Source organism: Gambusia affinis, linkage group LG10, assembly GCF_019740435.1.
Source record: "Gambusia affinis linkage group LG10, SWU_Gaff_1.0, whole genome shotgun sequence".
Taxonomy (NCBI): Eukaryota; Metazoa; Chordata; class Actinopteri; order Cyprinodontiformes; family Poeciliidae; genus Gambusia; species Gambusia affinis.
This window is the reverse complement of record NC_057877.1, coordinates 23,094,967-23,119,968: the sequence shown is the minus strand read 5'-3', so window position 1 is coordinate 23,119,968 and position 25,002 is coordinate 23,094,967. Positions and strand designations below refer to the sequence as shown.

At 36.9% G+C, this 25,002-nt stretch overlaps 2 protein-coding genes across 3 annotated transcripts in view; both read left to right on the top strand.

Moving 5' to 3' along the window:
* The window catches only part of rabgap1l (RAB GTPase activating protein 1-like), a 161,418-nt gene that overhangs the window by 33,602 nt on the left and 102,814 nt on the right, over positions 1 to 25,002 (top strand). The window lies entirely within an intron of this gene.
* gpr52 (G protein-coupled receptor 52) lies at positions 11,022 to 15,136 on the top strand. The gene has a single exon (XM_044130482.1). It carries the CDS (start codon positions 12,575 to 12,577, stop codon positions 13,691 to 13,693), a length of 1,119 nt encoding a protein of 372 aa, XP_043986417.1. The 5' UTR covers positions 11,022 to 12,574; the 3' UTR covers positions 13,694 to 15,136.

Below are 25,002 nucleotides of genomic sequence, written 5' to 3'. Positions count from 1 at the left end.
TTATATTTAGCACAGTTTTAGCTGTATCCCCACACTTATAAACTTTTCTTTCATGTGTTTATGGGTTAGTTTGAGTTTAATGTGGTCAAGATGACCTTGTGTAAGGTTTATTTTACAGGTATTCACTAAACAGTGGTGAACTACTTCAAAAAGTTTGAAGTTGAGCACTAATGTGGAGTGAAAACAGTCAAAACATGCATCTAGTTTCTGACATTAAGGTTTAATTTCTCAAGATTTTTCCCCTAGCAGGTTTTACCTTCCTAAAACAAACAGACAATTCATTTAAAGGTTTTTCATAATATACAAGGTCCTGCAGACTTTACACAAGTGCCTGGATCCAGACTTTAACTTGTGAAATGAAATAACACTCTAGAATAAATGAGTCTCATTAATAGTTAAACAGTGTTTATTTTAATAGCTCTGTTTCCTCATTGTTTGCCGGAGAAAGAGTCAGGACGCCATACAAAGAAAATTACTTCTTGACTTTCTGTAGTTATGGAAAATATGATGAAAACAAAGCAAGTGTGTTTACGTCTTTTCAGCCTGTATTATTGGGTTCTCTGTTTGATTTGGACCTAGTTTATAAGATAGAGTTGGACTTAGATTGCCTGTTCTTTACTCTTGCAGAGTTGCGAAAGTTTGAAATGCTAGCTATAAAACAGTTAATGTTCATGGACAGATTTTTCTTGGTTTTTTTTTTAAATACAAACTAGGGATAATATCACATTATTTTCTGTTATCAGGATTCATATTTAGAAGAATTGGTAAGAATTATTATTTATCAACATTAAACTCTAATTGATGTTTGCAAACCCCCAAAACTGTATTAATAATTTTGTGAAGTCTGCAAATATTTAATTTTAAATGACACAATGTTTGTATTTTGTTCCAAAAAATGTTGATTAGAACATCTCTGAATCCTGTGGAAGAACATTTTGAATGTAAATATACAGTTCAATGGGAATACTGAGAAAAAAAACTCCTGAATTTGAAGATATTGGTAAATAAACCTCCCACATATACTTTTTCTCATTATGGTGTTGTTTAGTAAATTGAAATGATTTTGGTGATTCTAACTGACTGATTTAACTTCAGTGAAACAAAAAGTGTCTGGTTTAAACTGTGTAAAAATACTGGGTGTTGTTAAACTCTGAGACACTTAGTTTGTGCCATTCTATGCTTGTCCAGAAGTGTGTTTTAGATAGTAAATTTAATCAAAGGTAATGTAAAAGTTTAAGATTAATGTCCAGATGTAATGACCAAGTCTGTAAGAAAAGATCGGTGCATCATGGTTGAAATATGCTGCTTGACTAACTGGAGACTCTCCTCAGTTTTTTAGACAATCAGATACTATTTCACACAAAACTGGGTGAAGCTATTTTCCTTAATCAATAGGCAGAAAGAGAGAGAGCTGAGACACGAGTGCAGATCCAGAAATATGAGGTTGTTGTGATTGAAAGGAAAAGTAAAGGATTACATCAATAGTTTGCTAGTATGTTTATCATCTGAGCGTGTGTTGTTTTTCTCTGCTGTCCCTCTATCCATTTCTGATACCTTTACATGTTGCTCTGGGACAACTTACTGCTCTTTTTTTAACTTGATCTTTCTTCTAGTTCCATCATTTGGTTGTGGCTGGCAGTTCTTCCTCTGCATCTTATCGGAGTCCTGATTCATTGTTGCTCTGCCTAACCCTGCTCTCCCCAGGTGCTTTTCTTTCCCTCCTTCACTCTTGTTACATAACAACAAACCTCTGTTGTGAAGTGCATTCTTTCTCGTTCTTCTGTCTCCGCCGCACCCACATCCTCTGTCTTGCCAGAGTAGTGATGGTATTGATAGGCGGTAGGCTGAGCTATTATTATCCACACCAAATGAATGGAAGTGAAGGTAGATGGAGAAGAGAGAGTGAGGGAATAGAGACAAATGGCAAAAGCTATGTGGAGCTGGTTAATGTCTGTTTGTGCTTAGAGATGACTTTAATGCTGACTGAACTCAAACAAACAGGATTGTTAAACTTATGTGGAGAAAACATTGTGCTTGGAACAGAAAGTGGGATCTTTTATCCATCAAGGAATTTAAAGGTGACTTATTATGCTTCCTTGGACAGGTTAGGCTAGGATAGATTTATGAGCTACACAAGACATGTTCATTACATTTTTTGCACAAAATCATTCTTGAATATTCAGATTTTAGTCTGCAAATTTCTGCCTATTTGAGCTTCATTCAGAATTGGCTGTTTTTGGGTCTCTTGTAACTTTAAATCCAAGGAAGCTGCTGCTGACAATGCCCCCCCCCACTTCACCCCCCGCCCGAGTTCAACATTTACACTGGCACTGCAAACAGATGCCCAGTTATACAGCTGTACATCTTTGAAAAGCATTAGTATAGCCTCCTACACAAGCAACAAGAATGCAGCAAGTAGTTTCTGGATGGTAAGTCAACAACAAAACACTCGTCTTTTCCAGCAGGTAATGTAGAGCGCATACAGAGCTAAAACCAGCTGACCAATCATGCTGGAGCTCCAATTGGGTTACTAACTAACGGCACACTGCCTGTCGATTGTTACTTAATCAGGAGATTTTAGAATTTTTCAGACACCAAAAAACATAAACTTTATGCCAAAAACATCAGGGTATTTTTTTAAGCACTAGGTCTGTTTTTAAAAGCATTTGAGATCCAAATGGAAGTGTGAAATTATTTTGCATAGTCACATTTAAGAGGTTTTAACAATATCACATCCAGCTTGCTTGATATCACCATCACTGCTGTCATGCTTGCTATTGGACTGGACTCTTTTTACTCACAGCAACAAATACTGTCCATGTCACACAGAACTTCGCCTCAGGGCAGCTGAGATTTTTCTCTGGATGTGCAGCTCTGTTTGGAGAAAGAGTTAGAGGGGCTGCTGTTGACATTTGAACAACCTACGTATCCCAGGAGCTGAACAAGCTCAAGGTGTGCCGCCACGCTTGAACCCCCGGCTTAAAAAAGCTCAGCCAGCTATTTCTAGCCCTGATTTTCCAAAAATCAATCTTGCTTAAAGCACAGGCATTCTGCTAAGTGAGGGTCAAGAACCCTCCTCCTCACGTTTGATGGCTGTAACCAAAGGCCCGGAACAGCAGTTCCCACCACTGCAGGCGGTCTGGGGCTGAAGGTCTTTCAAGGAGAGCGTTTCGTCAAGGAAATTGATTTTTTTTTCCCCTTTTAACTTAAGTTTCAATCATTCAACCATTTGCCATAGCTGGGAAAATATTGGCACTGATGAGCAGAATATGAGCTCTTGTACAAATCTTTGGTGACAAAGATCATGTACACAAAATCACAACTTTGAAAGCCTTTAATCTGAGACTGTCAATACAGGTGTGTCCTAATAAATGAGAATATCAAAATATCATCACAAAAGTGAAACTCATGTTGTATATATTAACAAACAGAGGTGTACTTCATACTTTTATTTATTAACTTTAAAAATGTTTTACAGCTACTGGTACAGAATTTACTTTTTCTAAAATGTTAAATATTACACACATTTTTTTATAAATATATAAAAATCGCCCACTCAAGCATTCAGAAAACCCCTGATGATATTTCTACAGCAAAAAGTGAGAAGCTAGTTAATCAGAGTGCAACATCTCGGAGTATTATATGAAAATTAAGTGGAAGGAAAATGTGTGGCTGGGACAAGAATAACCGCACTGGACATCTTCATTGGACATCTTACTTTATTTTGGCAGAGTAAATAATGGCAGTCATCAAAATTCGATTAGATATGATTACATTTCTTTGTTGTTGATGAGATCTGTTTCTGTGTTTAAAATCTATAACTAAGCTTTTTAGCTGGTATGATTTTACGCCATCAAATCTAAGTTACAATACTCTGACAGCAGTGCAGGTTGTGATGTCCCAATGAATGGAAAAAAAATACTTCTTCAGCTTTATTGTTTGGACATGACAATGTGTCAAATTATTACTACTATAAATGTCCAATTTAACAAAACTCACCAATTGTAGTTTGTTTAATATTTTCTTTTTCTTCACCTCTTGCATGTTTACTGTTCCAAATTGCACATACACTCTCTGGTCTGAAAAACATTCATCTCACTAGTGTAAGGTATAGGGATTTCCCACAAACTGCATGTTACCAAATGGGAAGGGATTACCACATTTACAATGTAAATAAAGCTGTCATGTTTAAAGTGCTGCGCAATCACAATACTAAAGTAGACCATGTGATGCAGATGAAAAGCACCACTTTACGGCAGTGATTTCATTGAAGTGTCTGGTAGCATAAGATGCTTAATATTCTGTATAATATTTATGTTTCGGCCACTCGCCAGTGTGGTGACAGTCTTCATTGTTGTCATTCACTCAAACGTAGCAACAGCCGTGTAGCCCAGCTGTAATAATACTACGCCCCCGCCTGATAACCCACACGCACACATGGAGTACAATGTACATAAGATGAGCTGCCATGGTAACTGCAAGGTTCTCCGGGCTTCTCTTGTCTTGAAGTTGTCACCATGACAATTCTGTCTCTGCTTTTGCCTTTGTGTCAACTTTCTCCTTCAGTTGATTAAGTACTTGATATTTGGATAATTGGAAACTGTGTAGGTGGTGAGCTGCTCGCAAATCCCATGTATTCTGGAAACCACTGCAGACATTTGAGTGTGGGGTTTGAAAGTGGATGTTTTCTGACAGCATTACGTCGGTTTACTTCATTGCAGATAAACCCACAAAATAAAATCATGTTGCTTGGAATTGCTTCGCTATATACTAACAACTTTTACAAACATGTTTAGTCATTTCTTCATGTACATAAATATGTATATATATTTACAAATTTTGACAAATCACTTAATTTAAACAGAATCAATAAAACAGGGGATCAGTTCTGACCATTGTGCTTGGACTGTTTAAGCGTAGATGCCAAATAATTTTAACTGTTTTTGTTTTTATTTTAAATTATCTGATTAATAAGTTGCAGCAGTTATCCTGCTGACATACAAACAATTTGCAGTTACAAAGAGAAATTAAATGCCGTCTCTCTCCTTTTTAATTTCGTCCTGCAGTTTTTAGCAAAATCATTGATCTTTCCATTGAGTGGTCTCCTCTGCGCATTCAAATAAGAAATAAATGTCTGAATATCTTTCTGGATTTAATCTAATTTCGAATATGATTGCACTTCAGCTAGAGATGTTTAGAAGAATCAACCTAATGGTTATTGGATTCAAGGATTTAATATTAATCTACTTACTAATATCTCCTCCGATTAATAACACAAAAGAAACACAAATAAGTTCATACCAAAGCTAACAAACAAAGATGAACAACCAATTAACTTGCACATCAAATGTCAAAAAGAGTGCAATTTCAAAATAATACTCAGCTGATTAAAGATCTATTAATAAATTGTAGTCATTTATTATTAGACTACCAGCCTTTCAAAAGCCCAAACATAGGTGTTAACATCATAATTTTGATTTGCGTCTTTACTTTAATCTGTCAAAAAGTAACACATGAACAAGATTCTGATCAAGCCTTGATCAGAATCAACTATCAGCACTGAAAAAACATCTTGCAAAGCTTTTCAACTAAACTAGTCTAACCATACAAGGACGCAAACAAAAACCATGCTTATTGCAACTGGTTTGCAAAATCTTCTTCAAGGATTCCCAGGTTTGGTTTGAGTCCCATTTCTGTCTCCAAAGGCTGCATATTTGGGGGAGGAAATGTTAGGAGAGACTGATGGACCAGTTAGAAGCAGCCCGGGTCCTGATCCAACAATTGTTTCTACACAAGTACTTTATACTTAGAGAGACATCTTAATCACTGTAGCCAGTTTGTTGCCACATTAATTTCTTTCTAAAATGTGTAATCAGTCTATTCAATAAATGACACAAAAATGAATTCAAAAGTTTAAATTACCAAAAAAAAAAATACAGTTATGAATTAAAAACAGACACATTTCTATAAAAAATTAAAACTGTTCTGACCACAGCATGGTTCTGCTAAAACATTTAAAAATTTATTTTGTGTTGATGAAAAGCTTCACCACAATATATAGCTAATCTTGCAACAATGTAATCTGCCATACTTCTAAATTACAGTAAAATTTCATCCTTGCTCATCAGTCATATTTTCTTTCTTTGGCATCCTCTAAAATCAATGTGGTACAGTAACTCCCCATGCAGATATTCACAAACATGCTGTTTGTACATCTATCTGACCTTGTGGATTGCAGAAAAAGTTAATGCTCATTTATGGCGGTTAGAAACATGCAGCGTAAGCAGTGTCTGAAGGTCCTCAGTGCTGGCGTTTCGACATTGACACTCTTAGGCGAATCTATAGTTGGACTCTGCTCATGTTTATATGTAAGCATTGTTACCCTGACATGGGCGTGTCCTCAACAAATCTAAGTCGCCTTCTCAGTCATGAATGGGGAGAAAAATGCAGTTTTAAATGTCCAAAGTCTTGTCAATCACATCTTCTTGTATAAGTACACACAACCTCCTCTATAGCTAATCCCCATGCTGGTATCTGAAGGGACCAGCTGCAAAGCTGCTCCACAGCTCAGCAACACTGTTTCCATTATAGCTGCTTTGCAAAATAAGTCTATCAACAGCACAACTGCTCTTCTAATTTCTGAATAACTCTTTACATGGCATCCCTCATGCTCCCATTCACATACACTATCTGTTGTGGCCATTTATGCTACATTTTTGTAGTTTGTAATTTCTACCAATTTAGTTTTGTTCTTTGGGTAGTTAGAATATGTTTAAGTTAATTTAGAACCAAAATTTGTAATTAATTTTTATATCTGGAATTGTTTAGATTACGTTGCTAATTGTTAGACCCTCCCATTAATTTAAGTAATTAAGAACACACCGGGTGCTTGGTGGAGGATTGTTTGGTAAATGTCTGGTGTGGACGGGAGATTTTGTAAAATTATTTTTTGACCACTTTTTTATACCTTCTAACCACTTTTTATACTTTCAAACATTAAATTGAGATTATTTTTTGTTTTGACTAAGTTACAAGACATTTTTAGTAATTATTTTGTCTCTACTTTTACAATAAATAAATCAATTCGGAAGTGCGTACAAATCCAAAACCCAACTGTTACCACCCATGGCCTTTATTGGAAATTTTGGTTTTTTGGAACAGAAGGCCGTGACACTATCTGAAATTAATTAAAATGACTTTAAATGCCAAGTGGCTAACTAATAAAAGTAAAACATTAAAATAAAACAGAAATACTTCAGAAGCATTTATAAAAAATATGTGATAACCTTAAAAGCAACAAAAATTAATCAACTTAATACACTTATGTTTAAAAATTACAAAAATAACCAGATCAAAAAAGATTTAAATAACAGCTTCATTTATTATGGGGAAAAGTTTAAGATAATGGTTGCCAACTGTGGTGGCAGTGATCAAGCACAATATAGCCCAACCTTTTGCAGAATTACTTAAATTCAAGCACAGCAAAAGGAAAAGTAGCTATATAGGAGAGGCAAACACTTTTCATAGGTTCATTTGAAGAAGTTAATAAAACAACCTTACATGATATTTGTTATGACTGTAAATTTGCTGCAGTACAGTGATGAATTCATCCACTGTGGGTAAATTAGCATAGCCTCTGAGCTCCTCTGACACGGTTATGACAGGTCCGATTAGGAAGATCCTGCCTCCAGCATCTTCTCTGGTCACAACATTTCTGTGTCTCAGTCTTATGCAGACTGTACTCTGACAGCTCTGGGAATATCGAGCTTTTTCATCCATAATGCAGACCCACAAGAGCTTCTCTATTGTAGATGTTGATAAAGACATTTCACTAATTGTTTACTCAAACCTCTGTCCTTAGTTTTTCTCATGATACAGCATTTTGTTATTTAATCATTTGTATGAACTTAATCAGATTTTATAAAAACTTTGCTTAAACACTTGGTGTACCGCAATATAATAAGGAATATAATATATTGGATTTGAATAATCCTGATTAGGATTTGATTTAGAGGATGAACATGAAATTTATGAGGAAAGCTAAGAATAGTATAGTTTCATTTTGCATTAATTTTTTACTACATCAGTATTTCCCTTACCAATATATTAATGTTTTCCTGTACACATAGAATTGAAAATTATTACCAGCCTTACTTGGATGCTGATTTGGGAGCTCATTCATTAAAAAAGAAAAAGAAAAAAAAAAGTGGCCTAAAATGGTCCCTGGTGGAACCCCATTTAAATTTTACGATGACAAAATGTAACATTATCATTTACAACAGACTATTAAAGTTCCCTTAGGCATGATTCATATCATGAAACTAACTTCTCACTGTTAAGAGATTTTAAACAAGAGGACAAATATTTGCTGTAGTTTTCTGATGTGCTTTGAGGCCAAACACCCTTTAATTCATATGTAAACTTCTCACTTATACAGAGCTGTTCAGTTGAGACTGAAATCAGCAGGTGCCCTGGGATGGATGGGGTTGGGATGCTGAGAAGCAGCGAAAGGTGAATCAGCCTCCACCTTTGCTTCCCAGAGGCCCTGCTGGCTTTGTTTTGGAGCAGAATGAATTATTAACGGTAGCCTTCTGGTCATGTTTTTCATCAGTGTCCACCACCAAAGGTAAAGATCACTGTGCTGAGAGATCCCCTTTGACTGGCTCTGTTCATAGAGTAGAACTGCTTACCTAAAAGTTTTGTGGTTTTTCACACCATCGCCTTTTTATTTTTTGTTTTCCTCTCTTCATCACAGCTTTCCTTTGTTTTCTGATGAAGTAGTTTGTCGAATTTCAGCAGAATTATTAACAGTTAATCTCATTACTGTCTTCCAGTGAAAGTACCTGACTGCTGTGCTGTTTTCTAAAACATACTATTTGAATTAATGCCTTAGGTTACTTGTTTAATAAAGAAATAAATGTTTTAAATAGATATCAAAAGAATATATTTGCATTTTTCCAATGATAAATAACTCTGAACTAAATCAGGGGACATGTTGTAGCAAATTTAGTGAATTTGATCCCTTTTTATTTATTTTTTTCACTGCTTGTAGCCTGGGTGATTGAGTGGGCAGCACAAGCACATCATTTTGGAGCACCACTCAAATTAATGTGATACTGTCATATTTTTGTAAGCTTCATTGCCTGGCCAGTTTAAGAATGGTCTGGTAATCTACTGGAGTAGACAAGCTTGTTTTTTATTGTTTATTATTTTTAAAAGTTTCTGTAGAATGAAGTAAAGAATGAATTCTTTGTTATGCTGTCACCTGCTCTTTTTTTCTTATGAAAAAAATAGACTAGTCCTCTAGGAATAGTTACCTTATAAGCAAGTTGCTTTTTTCTTTAATCTAAATATTTTAGAAATCGGTAAGCAATTATGAAGCAAAATATTTAGATTTATGTTCTCTGCCATTGAAGAACCATTATACGCCACTGAACTCTGATTTTATGATCACTCTACCTCATTAAACAATCTTTAAAATCTAGTTAATGTCTCTAAAAATAGAAAAATTAGACATTAATGTCTCACATTTTATGAAATGCAATCCCATTTTGTCTTTAATTTCAGGTTAAATCTACAAATGTCACTCGGTATACACTGGAAAGAGTTAATGAACAATATGCATAAAGGCTTTGTTTTAAGTTTTGTGCTAAACGGTCATTGTTAAAGACGGTGGCAGTTCACAGTGCTGTAAACATGAATAGAAAAACATTTAGATGATTTTATAGCAAAGGTTTTTAAGAGTTTGGGGAGATTTACAAAACATGGGTTAAGGACTGAAGTGCCACAATCAGACGGATCCTGAAAACTAGGCCAGAACTGGCTGTTTCCTCATCTTAAACAATTATTCACTATGTAGCTCATTTTAGCTTCTATATTGGTTTTTGCATAGTGAATAGTGTAAATCACTAAAGGGTAAACTATCTGAGTGATAGCCTTTATGCTAATGTTAGCTCTTTTAGCTAACATTAGCATTTTAGCTAATTTTGATAAAAAGCTAAGCTTAACACTCTGAATGAAGTGTGTTAATGTTAGTCAATATACTAGTCCACATGTTAATGAGAGCATTTTAGCCAACATTACATTTTTAACTAATTTTGACCTAAAACCCAAGTGAACAGACTAAATGGAGTGAGTTGATGTAAGTTTATAGCATTCAACATGGACCTCCGTTTTAATAGACCCCACATTATTGTGTTAAAAAATATATACGTTTCAACTGACTCTGTTCTGATTTATTAAGATGCACTTACATATTGTAATAATTAAAATGTAAATGTTCCCAGTTAAGATTTGCTCTCCAGTCTGTAATACCGTTTTTTCCTCCATCTGGCATGCTGCTTAGCCAATTTGCTGTCACTTGATCCTTTTTATCATCTGTCGGCCAGAGGATGCTCCCAACTGGCCAAACTGCCTGACGACTGTAACCAAGGGGCAGACATAACTGCCCCTTGGTTTGAATTAAATGTAGTGTGAATGAAGTCACCTAAAGGACCTGCAGTCATGCTGGGATTTTGGTTAGGTGACCCGTGGATTAAATTGTAAGGATTGTTGAGGTTGGTCTTTGGATAGGTCTATTTCAGTATTTTTCGCTACTTTATATTTTAATGTTCTGTATATTAAAAAAAGTAAATAAAGATTGGAACCTGTTGGGCTGAGATGGAAAAGGATGGAAAAAGAGGTGGAGTTAACAGGAGAGAAAAGGGGAGTGTGGGTAAGTTAATAGAAAATCGACTGCAAGAGAGATAAGTGATATGTAAATAGGAAATGTCTCTAAATTTACCCCTGGGGAAAAAAGCCAGTCTGAGAGATGGGATAATGTTTCAGGGAGCCTCAGGTGCAGCCAGGAGGGTAGGAAAGAGGGTGATCAGGGAGGAAGAGGGAGGGTTTTGTTTGGGGGTGTGTGTGTGTGGAAAGAGAGAGAGAGAGCGAAACTTGAGTGTGCGAGCTAGAGAGATTGTGTAGGGAGGGAGGGAAGTGTAAGCCAGTCGCAGCATCTCTCCTCACTGCACCAGGGCTGAGGGACTCCTCGTCCCCTCTCTTCCCTCGCTGCAGTTTTAACTCATCTCCATCAATGCAGTCACCCTTTTTTTATTTTGCTTATTTTGCTGCGCTGCTTTTTCATTTTCCCTATTCCGGGATCCAAGGATTTATTTGTTGAAAAAACAATCCCAAAACATGGATTGCCCTGTTTGACTGAGGCAAAAGGTTTTTTTTTCCAAAAGCCAACGCTAAACACCGGGACTCCAACTGGGACTTTCTTTTTGTTGGTTTTCTGCAACAGTGGATTCCCCCCTTTTGATGAACTTCCAGGGTCTTGGTCAGAGTGAAAGACGTGGATCGAAAGACAAAGGCATAGGATCCTGTACAGTTTTCGAGGAGTAGTTAGAAAAACCAAGGTTGCATCAAGCACTTGTGGAGAAAGTATTATGTCAGTATCAAGTTTATGGGATAATTGAAAGGTGCACTGATTGATTCTGAGACCCCTTTCTGCAAGTGTGGCCACAGGGATTTCTGAGGAGTGGAAGTGAGTGGAGCTCTGAGTTTGTCAGCTGGCCTCTCCTTACTCCTAGAGTGTCCTTTTACCCAACCCCATGGGATTCTGACATTTAACCCAACTATCAGATCCTAGATGTTTTTGCATTTTGCTTTGTTTGTGCAACTTGCAGTCCAGTAACTCTGAGAGGCAAGCTTGTACTTTTGGATTTAAGCCTTTTCTGTGTGACCGAGACATTTTGACATGCTTTGTTTGACCAAATTCTAGTAATGCCTTATAAACAGATTCTTCCCCCCCACTGCCGTATGCGCTGAAAGAGCTGTGACATTATCTGCTGTGGACATCCCGCTGTTATTGTAGCCTGTGTCTGTGTTTTGATTCGGACAATAGCTGGGCATACATGGGCTCCAGACGCTGACAGAGAACCACCAAAATAGGGGAAGCCTGCTCTATTATTCACCACAAATTGAAACTTTGAATTAAACTGAAGAGCCAATCCTTAATCTTTAAAATAATCTAAGCTATTTTTTTTGTTTGAAGAGTATCTGCTGGAGGAAGCATGCTCTCAGTTTTGTCCCGTAACCTTGTGTGGTTTCCTTCTTCACATCTTCTGTGCTCTCTGCCCCTGTGGTGACGACTTAAAATCCCCAGCCTCCTGGTGGCAACTCTCATTAAAATCATGCGATGAGGCCACAGATCGGGGCTCCAAACCAGCAGGGATACTCGCCTCTGGGATCCATGCTGGTAGCGGGACTAATGCTACTTCACTTTTGGTTGAATCATTTTTCCTATTCCACTGACTGCCATCACCAGCCATGCTCAATTTGAAAGAAGAGAGAAACAAGTTGCCATGCTGTTTCAGAGACCGTACTGAATTTCCTCCAGTCACCGTTCACTTGATTGAGACCCAGCAATGTGAGGGTATGCTGAGCAAAAGCACAAGTGTGCTTGAGAGAATAATACGCTGTTTGAACTGAGGGGTGGTGAAAAACCAGAGGGTCACTGGCAGATCTCCAGTTTCAAGTCAGTCTGTTTATGGGTGGCATACAACAAATCTGACTCACCTACACCGAGAAAATGAACCACTCTGAACTGGCGACACATCCTACGCTCACTGCCAACAGCAGCGATGGAGACATCTTTTCTGGCAGGGCCTCCAACCACTCTTGCCCTTTGGGATGGGGGTTGAAGGAAGGCGTGGAGGCCTGCGTATTGGAGACTGTTGTCATCGTGCTTTTGACGGTCCTCATTATTGTCGGGAACCTGACTGTGATCTTCGTGTTTCACTGTGCCCCTCTGCTGCATCACTACACCACAAGCTACTTCATCCAGACGATGGCCTACGCTGACCTGCTGGTTGGTCTCAGTTGCCTCGTGCCCACATTGTCTCTGCTACACTACCCAGCAGGTGTCCAGGAACCAATTACGTGCCAGGTTTTCAGCTACGTCATCTCAGTTCTGAAGAGCGTCTCAATGGCCTGTTTGGCCTGCATCAGTGTGGATCGTTACCTAGCCATAACCAAACCACTATCATACAACCAACTGGTGACGCCATGTCGACTACGAGGCTGCATCGCCATCATTTGGGTTTACTCCAGCCTGGTTTTCTTGCCCTCCTTCTTTGGTTGGGGTAAGCCAGGATATCATGGGGATATATTTGAATGGTGTGCTCACTCTTGGCCCACCTCGGCCATATTCACTGGCTTCGTGGTGTGCTTTCTTTATGCACCGGCCGCACTTGTCGTCTGTTTTACCTATTACCACATCTTTCGCATTTGCCAACAACACAACAGGGAGATCAGCGAACGGAGGGCCCGGTTCCCCAGCCAGGAAATGGAACCCGGGGAGGGGAACAGCAGTGGGCATCACGGAGGGCACGGACCAGATCGACGCTACGCCATGGTGCTGTTCCGCATCACAAGTGTTTTCTATATGCTTTGGCTTCCTTACATAATTTACTTTCTCCTAGAGAGTTCCCACGTGTTAGATATCCCTGCCTTGTCATTCATCACCACCTGGCTAGCCATTAGCAACAGCTTCTGCAATTGTGTCATCTACAGTCTGTCAAACAGTGTGTTTCGCTTGGGCATGCGCAGACTGTCACAGACTATGTGCTCTTTCAGCCACTGTGGTGCAGACGAAAGGGATTTTGGAGAGCCCAAGCCGAGAAAAAGAGCAAACTCATGCTCCATCTGAGTGACTGCTTTATTAATGGGGTTAAAATTCTCCTTAAAAAGTTAATTTTCAGTAGAAAATCTGGAAACGCCTTTCTGTTTTGTCAAACAATAATCTTGACTCGCTCAAAAAAAAAAAAGGTGACTGGGGTTTTCAAGGAGACAGATGCAGTGTCTAGACCGAGAATATTAATGAGAGGTGGGCTTTCTGTGATGGATTTTATTACACCGCACCACAGAGGCTTACTCAGGCTTTCACCTTATGTCAGGCAGAGTGCAAAATCAAAATGACAAACATCCCCAAAAATGAACAATTAAACATCCCATATATAATTTTACCTTAATGCTTGTCAAACTTTTATTTATTTTTTATCAGAGATTATGTTTATTTAAAAATACAGTTTAAGGTCCCTCATTAACATTAGACATACTTAAAGACACAAACAGTGACCATGACAACAGAAGCTGATAAATGTTAATCATGACTGTTTTTTATTTATTCATTTATTTATTTTTTGAGAAAAATATAATTTTTCTAGTAATTTGTTTTTCTTCGACCACTGATCTGACTGTTTAAATCAGCGCCTTAACAAAGTTATCAATGCATTTTATTTATTTATTTAATTTATTTTTAATCTGATTATTAGCTATAAATGGAAGAAAGCATTTTTTCCCAAATGTAAGGACAGTCGCCCAGATGTATCCTGTGTTTTTTGTGTGTTTTAGAGTGGTGTGTTGAAGATGGTAGTGGATTTTATTTCGGAGCAGCAAAGTGTGGGGGTTTAGATTAATGTAATCTGATGTAGTTTGAAATTGCTGTAAGGATAAATCTCATCTGAAATTACCTTTCCATTTGTGTAAATGTTCAAGGCTGCAGGAATACGGTCATGGATTGTAGTTCTGTGCATTGAACAGTACTCTATTCTTCTTTTTAGTTTTTTTTTTTTGTCTTATTTTTCTTATTTCTTACACTTTCTTCTTAATAGTGCTCTTAATCATTGAAATATGACACCAAGCCCTCACACAAAGGTTGCTGAAGTTGAAAATGAGATAAAACTCGCATCTATATAATGAAATTAAAGTGTTTTACAATTTTTAATCTGATACCGATAGTTTAAAAAAAAATTTAAACTGTAGTTCTTTGCTTTAATTTCAATTACTTTTCTTGTTTTGTCAAAGCCTTGCCAAAACATTTTACCCTCTTAAACCTTTTTTCATATTTTCTGATGCTACATCTATAAACTTGAGTGTGAATTATGGGAGAAACCAACACAAAGTGGTGGATAATGGAGGAAAATAAACATGAAACATGGTTTCCATTGTTGCATTCATTTTTATTCAGACTTCCTGAGTCGATATTTAATAGAGCAATAATTTGCCGTAATTAGAGCTGCAAATTTTTTAGAGTATGTCTCTACCAGTAGAGATTCAAGTTCTGCTCCTTTATCTTTGCAAAATAGCTCAAACTCAGTGAGGTTGGTTAGAGAGTATCTCTGGACATAAATATTCCAGTCTGGCCAGTGACTCTTCACTGATTTCAGGTCTGTTCTTGCTGGTCCATTACATACAAATAGGTTTTGAAGCGCCTCATTGTAAGTCTGGATGCAACTAAAGTTAACTGACCTTCTCTTAAATCTTTTCATGCCTGAATTTGATTATATTAGTTTATTTGGCTACATTCATCGAGTCATAAATTGCAAAAATCTGTCCCCACTAAATCTGTCCCCACTACATAATACTACTCCTACAATGTGTCATTGTTGATATGGTGAGCAGTCCAAGTTCATCCTTCGTCTCTTCTGACCGTTCTTCCTCATGTTTTCTGTTTGCTCTACATGACTGATTGCAAACTTTAAGCAGAATATCTTAAGGCGTTTCTTTAATTACTTATTTCCTATTTTCCATCATGGCCAGATTGTCCACAGATGTCCAACCTGAGCATGTGGCTTTAAACTTCTGAATTTATTTGTATTTAAACTTCTACATGCTAATTAGGCGCCCTCTCATCCAGTTTGGTTAAATCTTTAAGTATTCTGCTTATAAAACGAAAGAAAAGGTATGCATCCTCTTTCATTGACTCTACAGCCATGTATTACCTTGTGTTGGTGCATCACATAATATCCCTAAAACAATTACATTGATGGATTTAGGTGTAACATGTTATAATAGATAAATGCTCATGGGTATGGAAGATTTTGGAAGGAATAGGATACAAGCTTCAAATGAAATGAAAAACAGCATTCAATTTTTATTCTCATCTGTTGTTTAAGAGCAAAAATATTCCAGTTTCAGCCCCGTCAGCCGCTTCCTGGTAAAATTTCATTAATGTTTCCAATAGGAGCATCTCTCTATTGAAGTTTCATACTCTCCCAGTAATGTTTAAGCCTTAATATGTTTGGTACTTTTTGGGATTCTTTTTGTGTTTAATAAGAAAAGCAACAGAGGACATGTGTCCCTTTAGGATTGTGTTTCGCCCTTTTGCTATTCTTTGTAGCTTGCGCTGTTTTCCTTGTTTTAAAGCTGCTGATTGCATCATTGTGTGTTAAAAAGCAGATTACATCCAGACTTCTTAAGAGTTAGTGTGACTTTGTTTTTAAGCCAGGATTTGGTAAATCGTAATGTGACTGGAAACGTTTGTTTCTTGTAGCTTAGTGATCTACTGCCTTCATATCTGTTTAAAATAATGAAAGGTGAATTCTGTGAAGCTACAAAATGTTTTTATGCAGCTCTCATGCACTACACGTTGTTCTGCTTATGTGCCTAAAAAAAGGTTGTTTTGTAGGAAATGGATGTTTAGAAATGATAAACATGAAATGCTGCATTTTTAAAACCACCCTGAACAAATTCAAGGACTATTGGACTTTCTTTGCCATGACTTTGTGATAACTACAGTGACAACCACTGAAACTATGAGTTGCTTTTAATCTTTGATTTCTCTCTGTCCCATCTGTGGTAGATTTCCCCTTTGTAGCTATTCTGTCTGCTCTATATAAAGAATAACAAAGGGAAGGTCCAACAAATACTGGCCTCATAATATGCTGTCATTTGACTTTAATGGGATGAGGTTTTGTTTTTATTTTGTTTTGTTTTTTGTTTTGTTTTTTAGTTCTGTTTGATTTTAGGTGAAAATTAGGTCAGGTAGAGCAAATGTGCTGATCAGTCCTGTATAAACTTAACGACGTGGTAAAAACTCATAAACAGAAAAAGAAAAGTTTCTTTTAAAGTAAACTCATACAGTTCATTTGCTAACAAAATTGACTTTGTTTACTGAAAATGCAGATTATTCTTCATCTGGTATGATTTGTTTTGTTACAGGGTATGTCAAAGATTTCAAAAAGATATTGAAAAAAAACAACAATAAGTTAATGTTTCTGTACGGCACTGAACAAACTACAGTGGTAGCAAGTCAAAAACTGTAACATGTTGTAAACAAGTCCTCTTGATTTCATGTGGATTGATAGGAACATTTGCACACGACTATAAATTAGAGGGTGATAGATATTTATTAATAAAGTGGTTTATAAATATTTACACAGTATACTGTATATAGGAATACTATATGTAAAGTGTGTGTAACTTGTTTTTACTCTGCTGTGATCCTCACTTTTCAAAAAGAGATAAAGCAAGGTATTTGTGCATCTATTTGTGTTAAAACAACCTCTATAGGCTGCTGCTGTTTTGAGTAGAAGGTGAGTTTGTTAACTTACACAATATATATTTTTTTATTTTGAAACTGTGTCAAAAAGACTATGGTTTTGCTGTTACTGCCAAACCAAATAAAAGTTTTAAAAAAATAGTTGACGTACACAGTCCATGTTGTTGATGTTATTTGTTCTTTTATTTTCAGAAAGAGCAGTTATTGACATCTTTCTCCAAACATGAGAACAATAATAATGTTTTATTGTTGCGTTTGATATCCAATAATGAGTATGAGACAATGGATACACATTTCATTGATTAGGTGACAATCTTTTTTTTTTTATGTATATGATTATTTGGAGTATCCTGCAAAACCTGCAGAACTGTTTGGACTGAGCAAGTCATTCTCCACACCTCAGCTCCATAGGGCATGCATTTTACCTACTGAGAGGAAACTGAGGGGATTAAACCCCCAAGAAACGAACAACAAATGCCAGCAGCCAGGATGAAAGCCTGGAAATTATTGTGATCGCAGTGGCTCGTCCAGAAAGTAAAGAAATTTCAACTACATTTTAATTATTGAATTAAAGTAAATTGAGTCTATTAGTTGAAATAAAATTATATTTTATTTCAAACAATGTTTTTTATTTCTAAATAATTGAATAAAATAATTGTCAGTTGTTCTTTAAGGGAGTAAGTAGTTGTGGAGAAATGCAATCTGAATGTAGCTCTGTATTTTTGCCTATTAAATTATAGCATATGCATTGAATTTCTGTCCTGGATATCCAGTTCTCAGTAACATGTGTTAAGAAAATGCAACTCTAGATTTAAAATTTCACCTTATTGCCAAATGAGTGATGAGTTTATGTTGCAATGTAGCGTCATCTTGGACGTGTATTTCCTCTTCCAAACCATCATACCCTCTGTTGATATTTACTTTGTATGAGTTTGCTTTGTTCCTGGTTGTAGATTTGCCTTTGAAATCCTTCAGATGAGCTTCTAAACCTCCAGAATGTAACTATCTTAGGATTTTGTGAAGAAAGCTTTAAGGGAGATGGTAAATAGTTCAAAGTAAAGAACTGAAACATCTTGGAAAGGATTTCTTTGAAGTTGGAGTCTAGAGCAAGAGTGGCGCTGGTTGGATAGAGCTTTGAAAGAGTTGTAGCAAAATCAAGAGCTTTATTGTAGAAACAGTAAAAGAAAAAGAAAGCAAGAGATCCTGGTAATAACGCTATAAAATGAAGAAATTAACAGTAAACAATTTACTTTGTCTTTTCTCATTAGAATCTCTCAGCATTCCAAGTGGATGGATTTTTACATAAAAGGACTTTTGTGTCTTTCACCGAATTTTGACCAATAAAACACCTTTGGTGTAAATTAGGCTATAGTCACACAGCAGATCTCGATTCTCAATTCTGATTTAATTTTTGCTGAAAGTTTGTCTTTTGTGTGGCTTTTCATTCTCCTGAATGATGTGACCGCAGTGAGACTTCTGTGTGAACGGTTTACATCCCCAAAGCGACCCGCATGCACAGAAGAATGTTGAGTTAACACAGCAGCACTCTGTTTACAGACGTAACAATGGATGCAGTCGTCTACGGATTGAGTTTAAAGTTTATTCAGCTGTGGGAGTCAACAGTATCCTTGCAAGATCATAACAAATGAAACTTTTAAAAAAAGGAAGCACAACTAACACCAACAGCCTTTTGTGGAGCATTGACTGCAGTTTCTGTAGAGAAGTCAGTTTGGATTTATAGTCAGAGTGGTGGGATTATGATGTGATGCTCTTCAGTGACAAATATATTTTGTATAAGTTCATAATCGTAATTTATAGCCATTGTTTAACTCCAAATTTACCGCGTCTGCCTTTTTCTGGTGCAAAATTATTGTGCATGTGTCAGATAAAATGTGACATGACGTTCAGATTGTAGACACAAAGGCTTCTTGTCCAACATCAACGTCTGATCTCATAAATGTGCTTCTTGATAAATAGTAAAATAAAAAAGACCTCTTTTCCAGAAGAGTTAAAGCTCCTGTGGCAGCCATCATATCTCTACCCGGCCTAGAGTCGGCAGACATCATCTTTAACTCTCTGGATTAAACATTAGTCTTGTTAATTGTTTTCTAGTATTTTCTAGGGTTTCTGATAGAAAGTAGAAATCGTGACAAAATGACAAGATATGAATCATATTAAGTACAGTGAGAAAATGGTTAAGCTCAAGATTATTCATACTCCTGGCAGTGTTAGCTTTAAAGTAATCTTTTAATTTTATCAGCAGTAAAATTAATGCTTTAAAGTGATCCAGCCAGAGTCCTGCCTGGATTCTGACTGAGAATCTTTCTCCATCCATCCACATTCTTACAGATGTGACTTGACTATTAGGATTCAGCATGGATGCTCGTTATCATTGTTATTAATGTTACTATTGTTTATTTTTTATTGTAAAGAGCTTCATAATCCGTTCCCTTCAGACTTAAAGTGAGATATTGGGCACAAGTCAAATGTTCAGTACAGCTTTTAACCCACAGAGATATTAAGACATTTTGAGAATCATGTAAAAGTTACATTTTTCTGCTCTACAAATCTATATAGAACTGATTTTTACTAATAAAAAATGTTTGAGCCATTTCTCTGTGTTCAGAGATAAATCGTTTTTGGAACAAAATCTGCTTTTTTTATTTCTGTTTTTTATTTTTTTTTCTCCAACAGACAGCTTTGCAGTCACAGTTACCATTCAGCCAACCCAAAATGAGCAGCTCCCAGTCCAAGCCAACTCAGTATTCACAGCCAAGACTATATTAGGAATTCCCTTTCAATTCCACAAATGGCCTGCAATCGACTACGTTTTTCTTTCCCGTTCCATCCTGCCACTTCCCTCCTTCTGTCCCGATTGAGAAAGGACCACCTGACCCTCTGTTGAGGTGGGGGAATCATAATTGGAGAGGAAGCCAGATCCTGTCTCGGAGTGCTGATGGCGGAGCCTCGCGGCAGTCACCAAAAGCCTTTGATGGTGTAACGAGGACACACTCATACACCCACTCTTCGACTCTCTCATGCATCTTGCATGACTCTTTGAGTATGTGGGCTGCAGATTGTGGCTTGATAGCTGACAGGTGTGTCCTTTACAGTCTTTAATAGCTCCAAACAACTTTTATAATAGAAGCTATTAAGACTTGGATAAGAATTTACTACTTTTTATTCTACTGGGGGCAATAATTTGTGAGCTAAATATCAAATAATCCACTGGCTTGCAAAATGTTTCCTTCAACCTAATCATAGTTCTCAATCATAGACTAGAAAAGGTAATTTATTTCAAACTATATGTGTTAAAGTCTTGTGCAGGGGAGCATTCTCTTACAAAAGGATTCCAACAGGGGTTTAGTGGCTTTTATATTGATCATTTTTCCGAGTTTTCTTTTTGTTGAAAGTAAATGCTGTGGCAAAGACTGCTGTCTTCAGATTTTACTTTCAAATACAAGTGGAGGAAACAAAAAGACATTCAATGAACCAGGATCTTGGAAGGTTAAATAACATGGCACAATGTTAAAGTTTAACCATGGTGTTTTTAATTTTGGTTTTATTGCACAATTTGTGGAACATGCAGCAGATATAATCTGTTCGGGGTTTAGACCCAGAGCATCGAGGCTCTGAACTTTATGATGTTGTACCAGAACATGATAAAATTTTTTACTTCATCCTGTTGTTTAAAACTGGCATTGCTCTAAGATATTTCTCATCTATTTTATTATTAATTTTTTTTAATTTTCCAAATATTTCACCTGTCATGTTTTCTGTTATTGCGTCTCTGGGTTCTTCTTGACATAGTTGTCAGGAGCATTTTGCACTTGCAAAAAGAGGGTGAGTAATTATTTAATAGTAGGTTTCTGAAATATGTTTTGATCATGTTTGTCAGGCTGTGTATGAATATTTGTACATAAATATTCCATACACATTTATAGCCACAACACACAGCTCGACGCTTTAATCTTTGATTTAACCAGTAGACGTACAATAGAACGATGACTGAAACCTTCGTACGAAGATGTTGTAGTTGTAACATCGGTCACTGTTGTATTCAGATGCTCACAAGGTCGACCGCAGACATTTATCCATCTTTTACATTGTTCCAGATTCCATTTGACTTTTGGAAAAGGAATAAACTCTATTTCTCCCTCTGAATGCTTTGGGTAAAGCGTATCTAAGTACATGTTCCCCTCTGACTATGGTTAGCCATTTTTTCTGATTATTTTCCACCATATCTCTATGACCGCACCATATTTCTGATAATAAACCTCCAGGTAAGGGGCGTTTACTTTGGGACAAATACTGACCACTAATTGGTCAGTTGCTGACAAACCTGCTGGTTTGATTGACGGGTGGCGTCATGTCAGTTGGCGTCCAGACTGAAAGCAGCACTTCCTCAACTTTCTGCTAGAATATGTAATATTTTGACCTGCTCACCCACTGAGAAGTAGAGCCAAAAAGAGCTTGGCATTTTCAAAAATTACAAGTAGATAATGACCACATTTTATCTGCATTTTTTTCTTGCTAAAACTGACAATAGAAGCTAAGCTTGCATGGTCAGTCAGAGAGGAAGAGATGAAATAAAGGAGAGAAAATTGTGATGAGACCCTGTGATTCAGAGGGCCGTGTTTCCACATTGATCTGTTCGGCCTGGAGCAATTTGATAGATATCTTGTCTCTAATGGCTGCATGGGTGCAAAGCGCTCAGTGGTCAAAGTTAAACAAGTTTCAACTTCGACCTGAGCACAGCACCAGCTCCAACCCGCTGCAGGAGCTGCGCTCCACTTGCTCTTTGCTCAGCAGAGCTAGAACCATTGTTGCACGGCATACAACTGAATGGGGATTCAGCATGGAAGCTGCTTTTAAAGAGGTTAGTTGCATCTGACGGTATCAGTGAGTTTTGGCAGACAGAGCTGCTGTTGGAGCAGAAAGTGACTCCTTCCAGCCGAGAGAGACGGAGGAGGTGGAATCAGCTGAGCAGAAATGGAGGCTGGTTCCATGAAAGTTAAACAGCAGAAACTTTTCTGCTGGAAGTATGGAGACTGAGAGATGTGCAAATCATCCTTGTGAAAAATCTGGATCTCAATGGATCTTATTAATAGTCATTTTATTAAAATAATGGCCTAAGTCATTTTTCACCAAACGTGATCATTGTTGCCTAAATTATCTTTTGGCAATAAAAAAGAGAGTGTTTTTTGTTCCTTCTTTTTTTGCCAGAATTACTTTTGGCAACAAAACATAACTTAGGCCATTATTTACAGCGCCCCCTTATGGGACATGGAGAATTAGTTTTTTTTCCTTTTGCATTTCCTTGCAAAACTTTTACATTTCCTCTCAATACTTTTGCGTTCTCTCGCAATAATGTACCGATCAGTTCATGCAGTATAATTGAATACTGTAAGCATTTCTCACGTTTTCCATCACACTTTCTGCTATCATATGAAGTTCTCGCAAAGTTTTTCCATGTATGTCAAAATCTGGTTATGAAATATCAAAAGTTTTATATCTTGTTCATTAGGATAGAAATGCACCACAAACCTAAGATATAAACAAGAACTTTTTGTCTTAGTGTAGTCAGTCATGCTTGTATCTCCCTCTTCTCTTCTCTCTGCTACGCTACAGCTAGTTCACCACAACAAAGTGTACCATGAATGCTAAAGCTAGCTAGCAAGGCCACAGATGACTGTGGAGAACAGTAACCTTAACAACAAGTTGCTTCTCCACTATTAGAATATTTTGTTCACGAGGTTGTTTGAAAGCACTAGAACCCTCCTTCTGGCTCTGATTGGTAATTTTTGTTATTTCAGACGGCAATAGTTGCATTGAGAGAAAGTGAAGGAGATCAATCTTTTCACACATTATTTGTCTCATATTATACTCTCACAAAATGGTGACAATTTTAATAAAAGTTACAAAATATACTGCCGCTTTATTTAGTGAATTCATATCAATTTGATGATTAATGAAACAATTTTTTTACGTTGGTTGCTTGCTTAATGGAAAGTATCAGGGCTGGTTTTTGATAGCTCATGTGAGAGAAATTAATTTATTATCTTTTAAGCGTAACTTACTGTTTCTCCACCATTAAGAAGGAAATGACAAACAGAACGCCAGTCATTCACCACTGATTGATTGGTTTAAGTGAAACAAAGTAACACCAAATGACAAATTAAGTCACATAAGTAATATGGTTTTAAATTCTGTATGCAAATTTATAAACTTGATCATGAAAGCAGAATTTGATGCTTGACAGACAGCCTACAGTGTAGTTAGGAGTCTCAGTAGAGCGCGACGGGGGACTTGACATTATCTTAACAGGAGTCTCTTTTATTCTGTAAATGCCACTTTGTCCCTAATTGCCCTGGTGATTGGACAGATATTGGTTCATTCTCCATTTTTAAACGGAAGCTCATCAAGGAGCAACAAGAACATTTACCTCCTCAAATATTGTATTTTGAAATGGATTGAACAGGAGAAAAAAATATCAGAAATGTGTGATTATTCAGGGTCCACCAGATGCTTTTAAGTCAGTACTTTTATTTCACTTTTTGGACTAACTGTTGCCTTCGGTGGACTGATGTTCCATCAGAGGCCACTTACCTAAAGTAAGAGCTTTCTCTTCCATCTCTTCTAAGTGCTTGACTCGTCCTGGATGTTGAGTTATGCTCAACATCCAGTTCCTATTGAGTCAACAGGACATTACTGTTTTCATCTCAGCTGGAAGAATCTTGCCAGCTGAGCATTAACACACACAAGGTTAATGTGTTCTGGTTAGAGAAGGAGCTAAAATGAATATTAACCTTGTGTTCAACAATTCACTGTATGAAATTTCACCTGATTAATCACATAACACCCCTTTGCTGAGCTTTTACTTTGAAATGGTCCTTATTAGTCAAAATTAACCTTTTAGATTGCTTCTAACCTAAATGCTCTTAAACAAAGGAAATCTTTGGTTAAGAGCATATAAACTTGGTATTTTGGTTAATTTTTCTTTGGTCATAACAATACTTCTTGAAAATAAAGCCTATACTGTTGGAAAGTTTGATTCTTTCCATATTTGTAAATAAAATGCAATGGTACAATAAATAAACAACTTACATATCACAATTTTGGTTTTCACAGTTGATCAAACAAGACATTCAAATCTCTAAAGTTATAATATTGGGTGCTAAATGTTTCTAACTACAGAATAGAGAAAGGCTTTAGCACTGGAAGCCTGCTGTACTTGGATGTTTTTTCAAAATTTTTGGTATGAAAAGGTGAAAAAAACATCTTATTTCAACTCTCCTTTTAGTCTTCAGTTCTAACATTTATTTCTAGAGGGAAACCCCTTAAAGCATGTTGTCCACTTTTAAATTCCCCCATCTGTATATTCATTTTAGCTCCTTCTCTAACCAGAAACGCATTCGAGGGCTTTACGTCCCTCCGATTGAAACTACCTGGAAGTGCATGCTGATATCACATTGATTAAATGGCATCAAACTCAGAAGACTAAGATGCTCTTTGCACCAGTGAAACTGAACCAGAGAGCTGATGTCTTCTTGCAAAGTACATCTTTATTGCAGAGTGAGCACTCTTTAATATGTGATGCTTGGTTTCGCATTCATTGTCAGATTTTTAATCTGGTTTAAGTGAAGGAAAGGTTAATGCCACCATGTTAATGTTCT

Excerpts from the sequence above, each read along its gene's own strand:
- gpr52 (XM_044130482.1), top strand. The coding sequence starts at position 12,575 with ATGAACCACTCTGAACTGGCGACACATCCTACGCTCACTGCCAACAGC.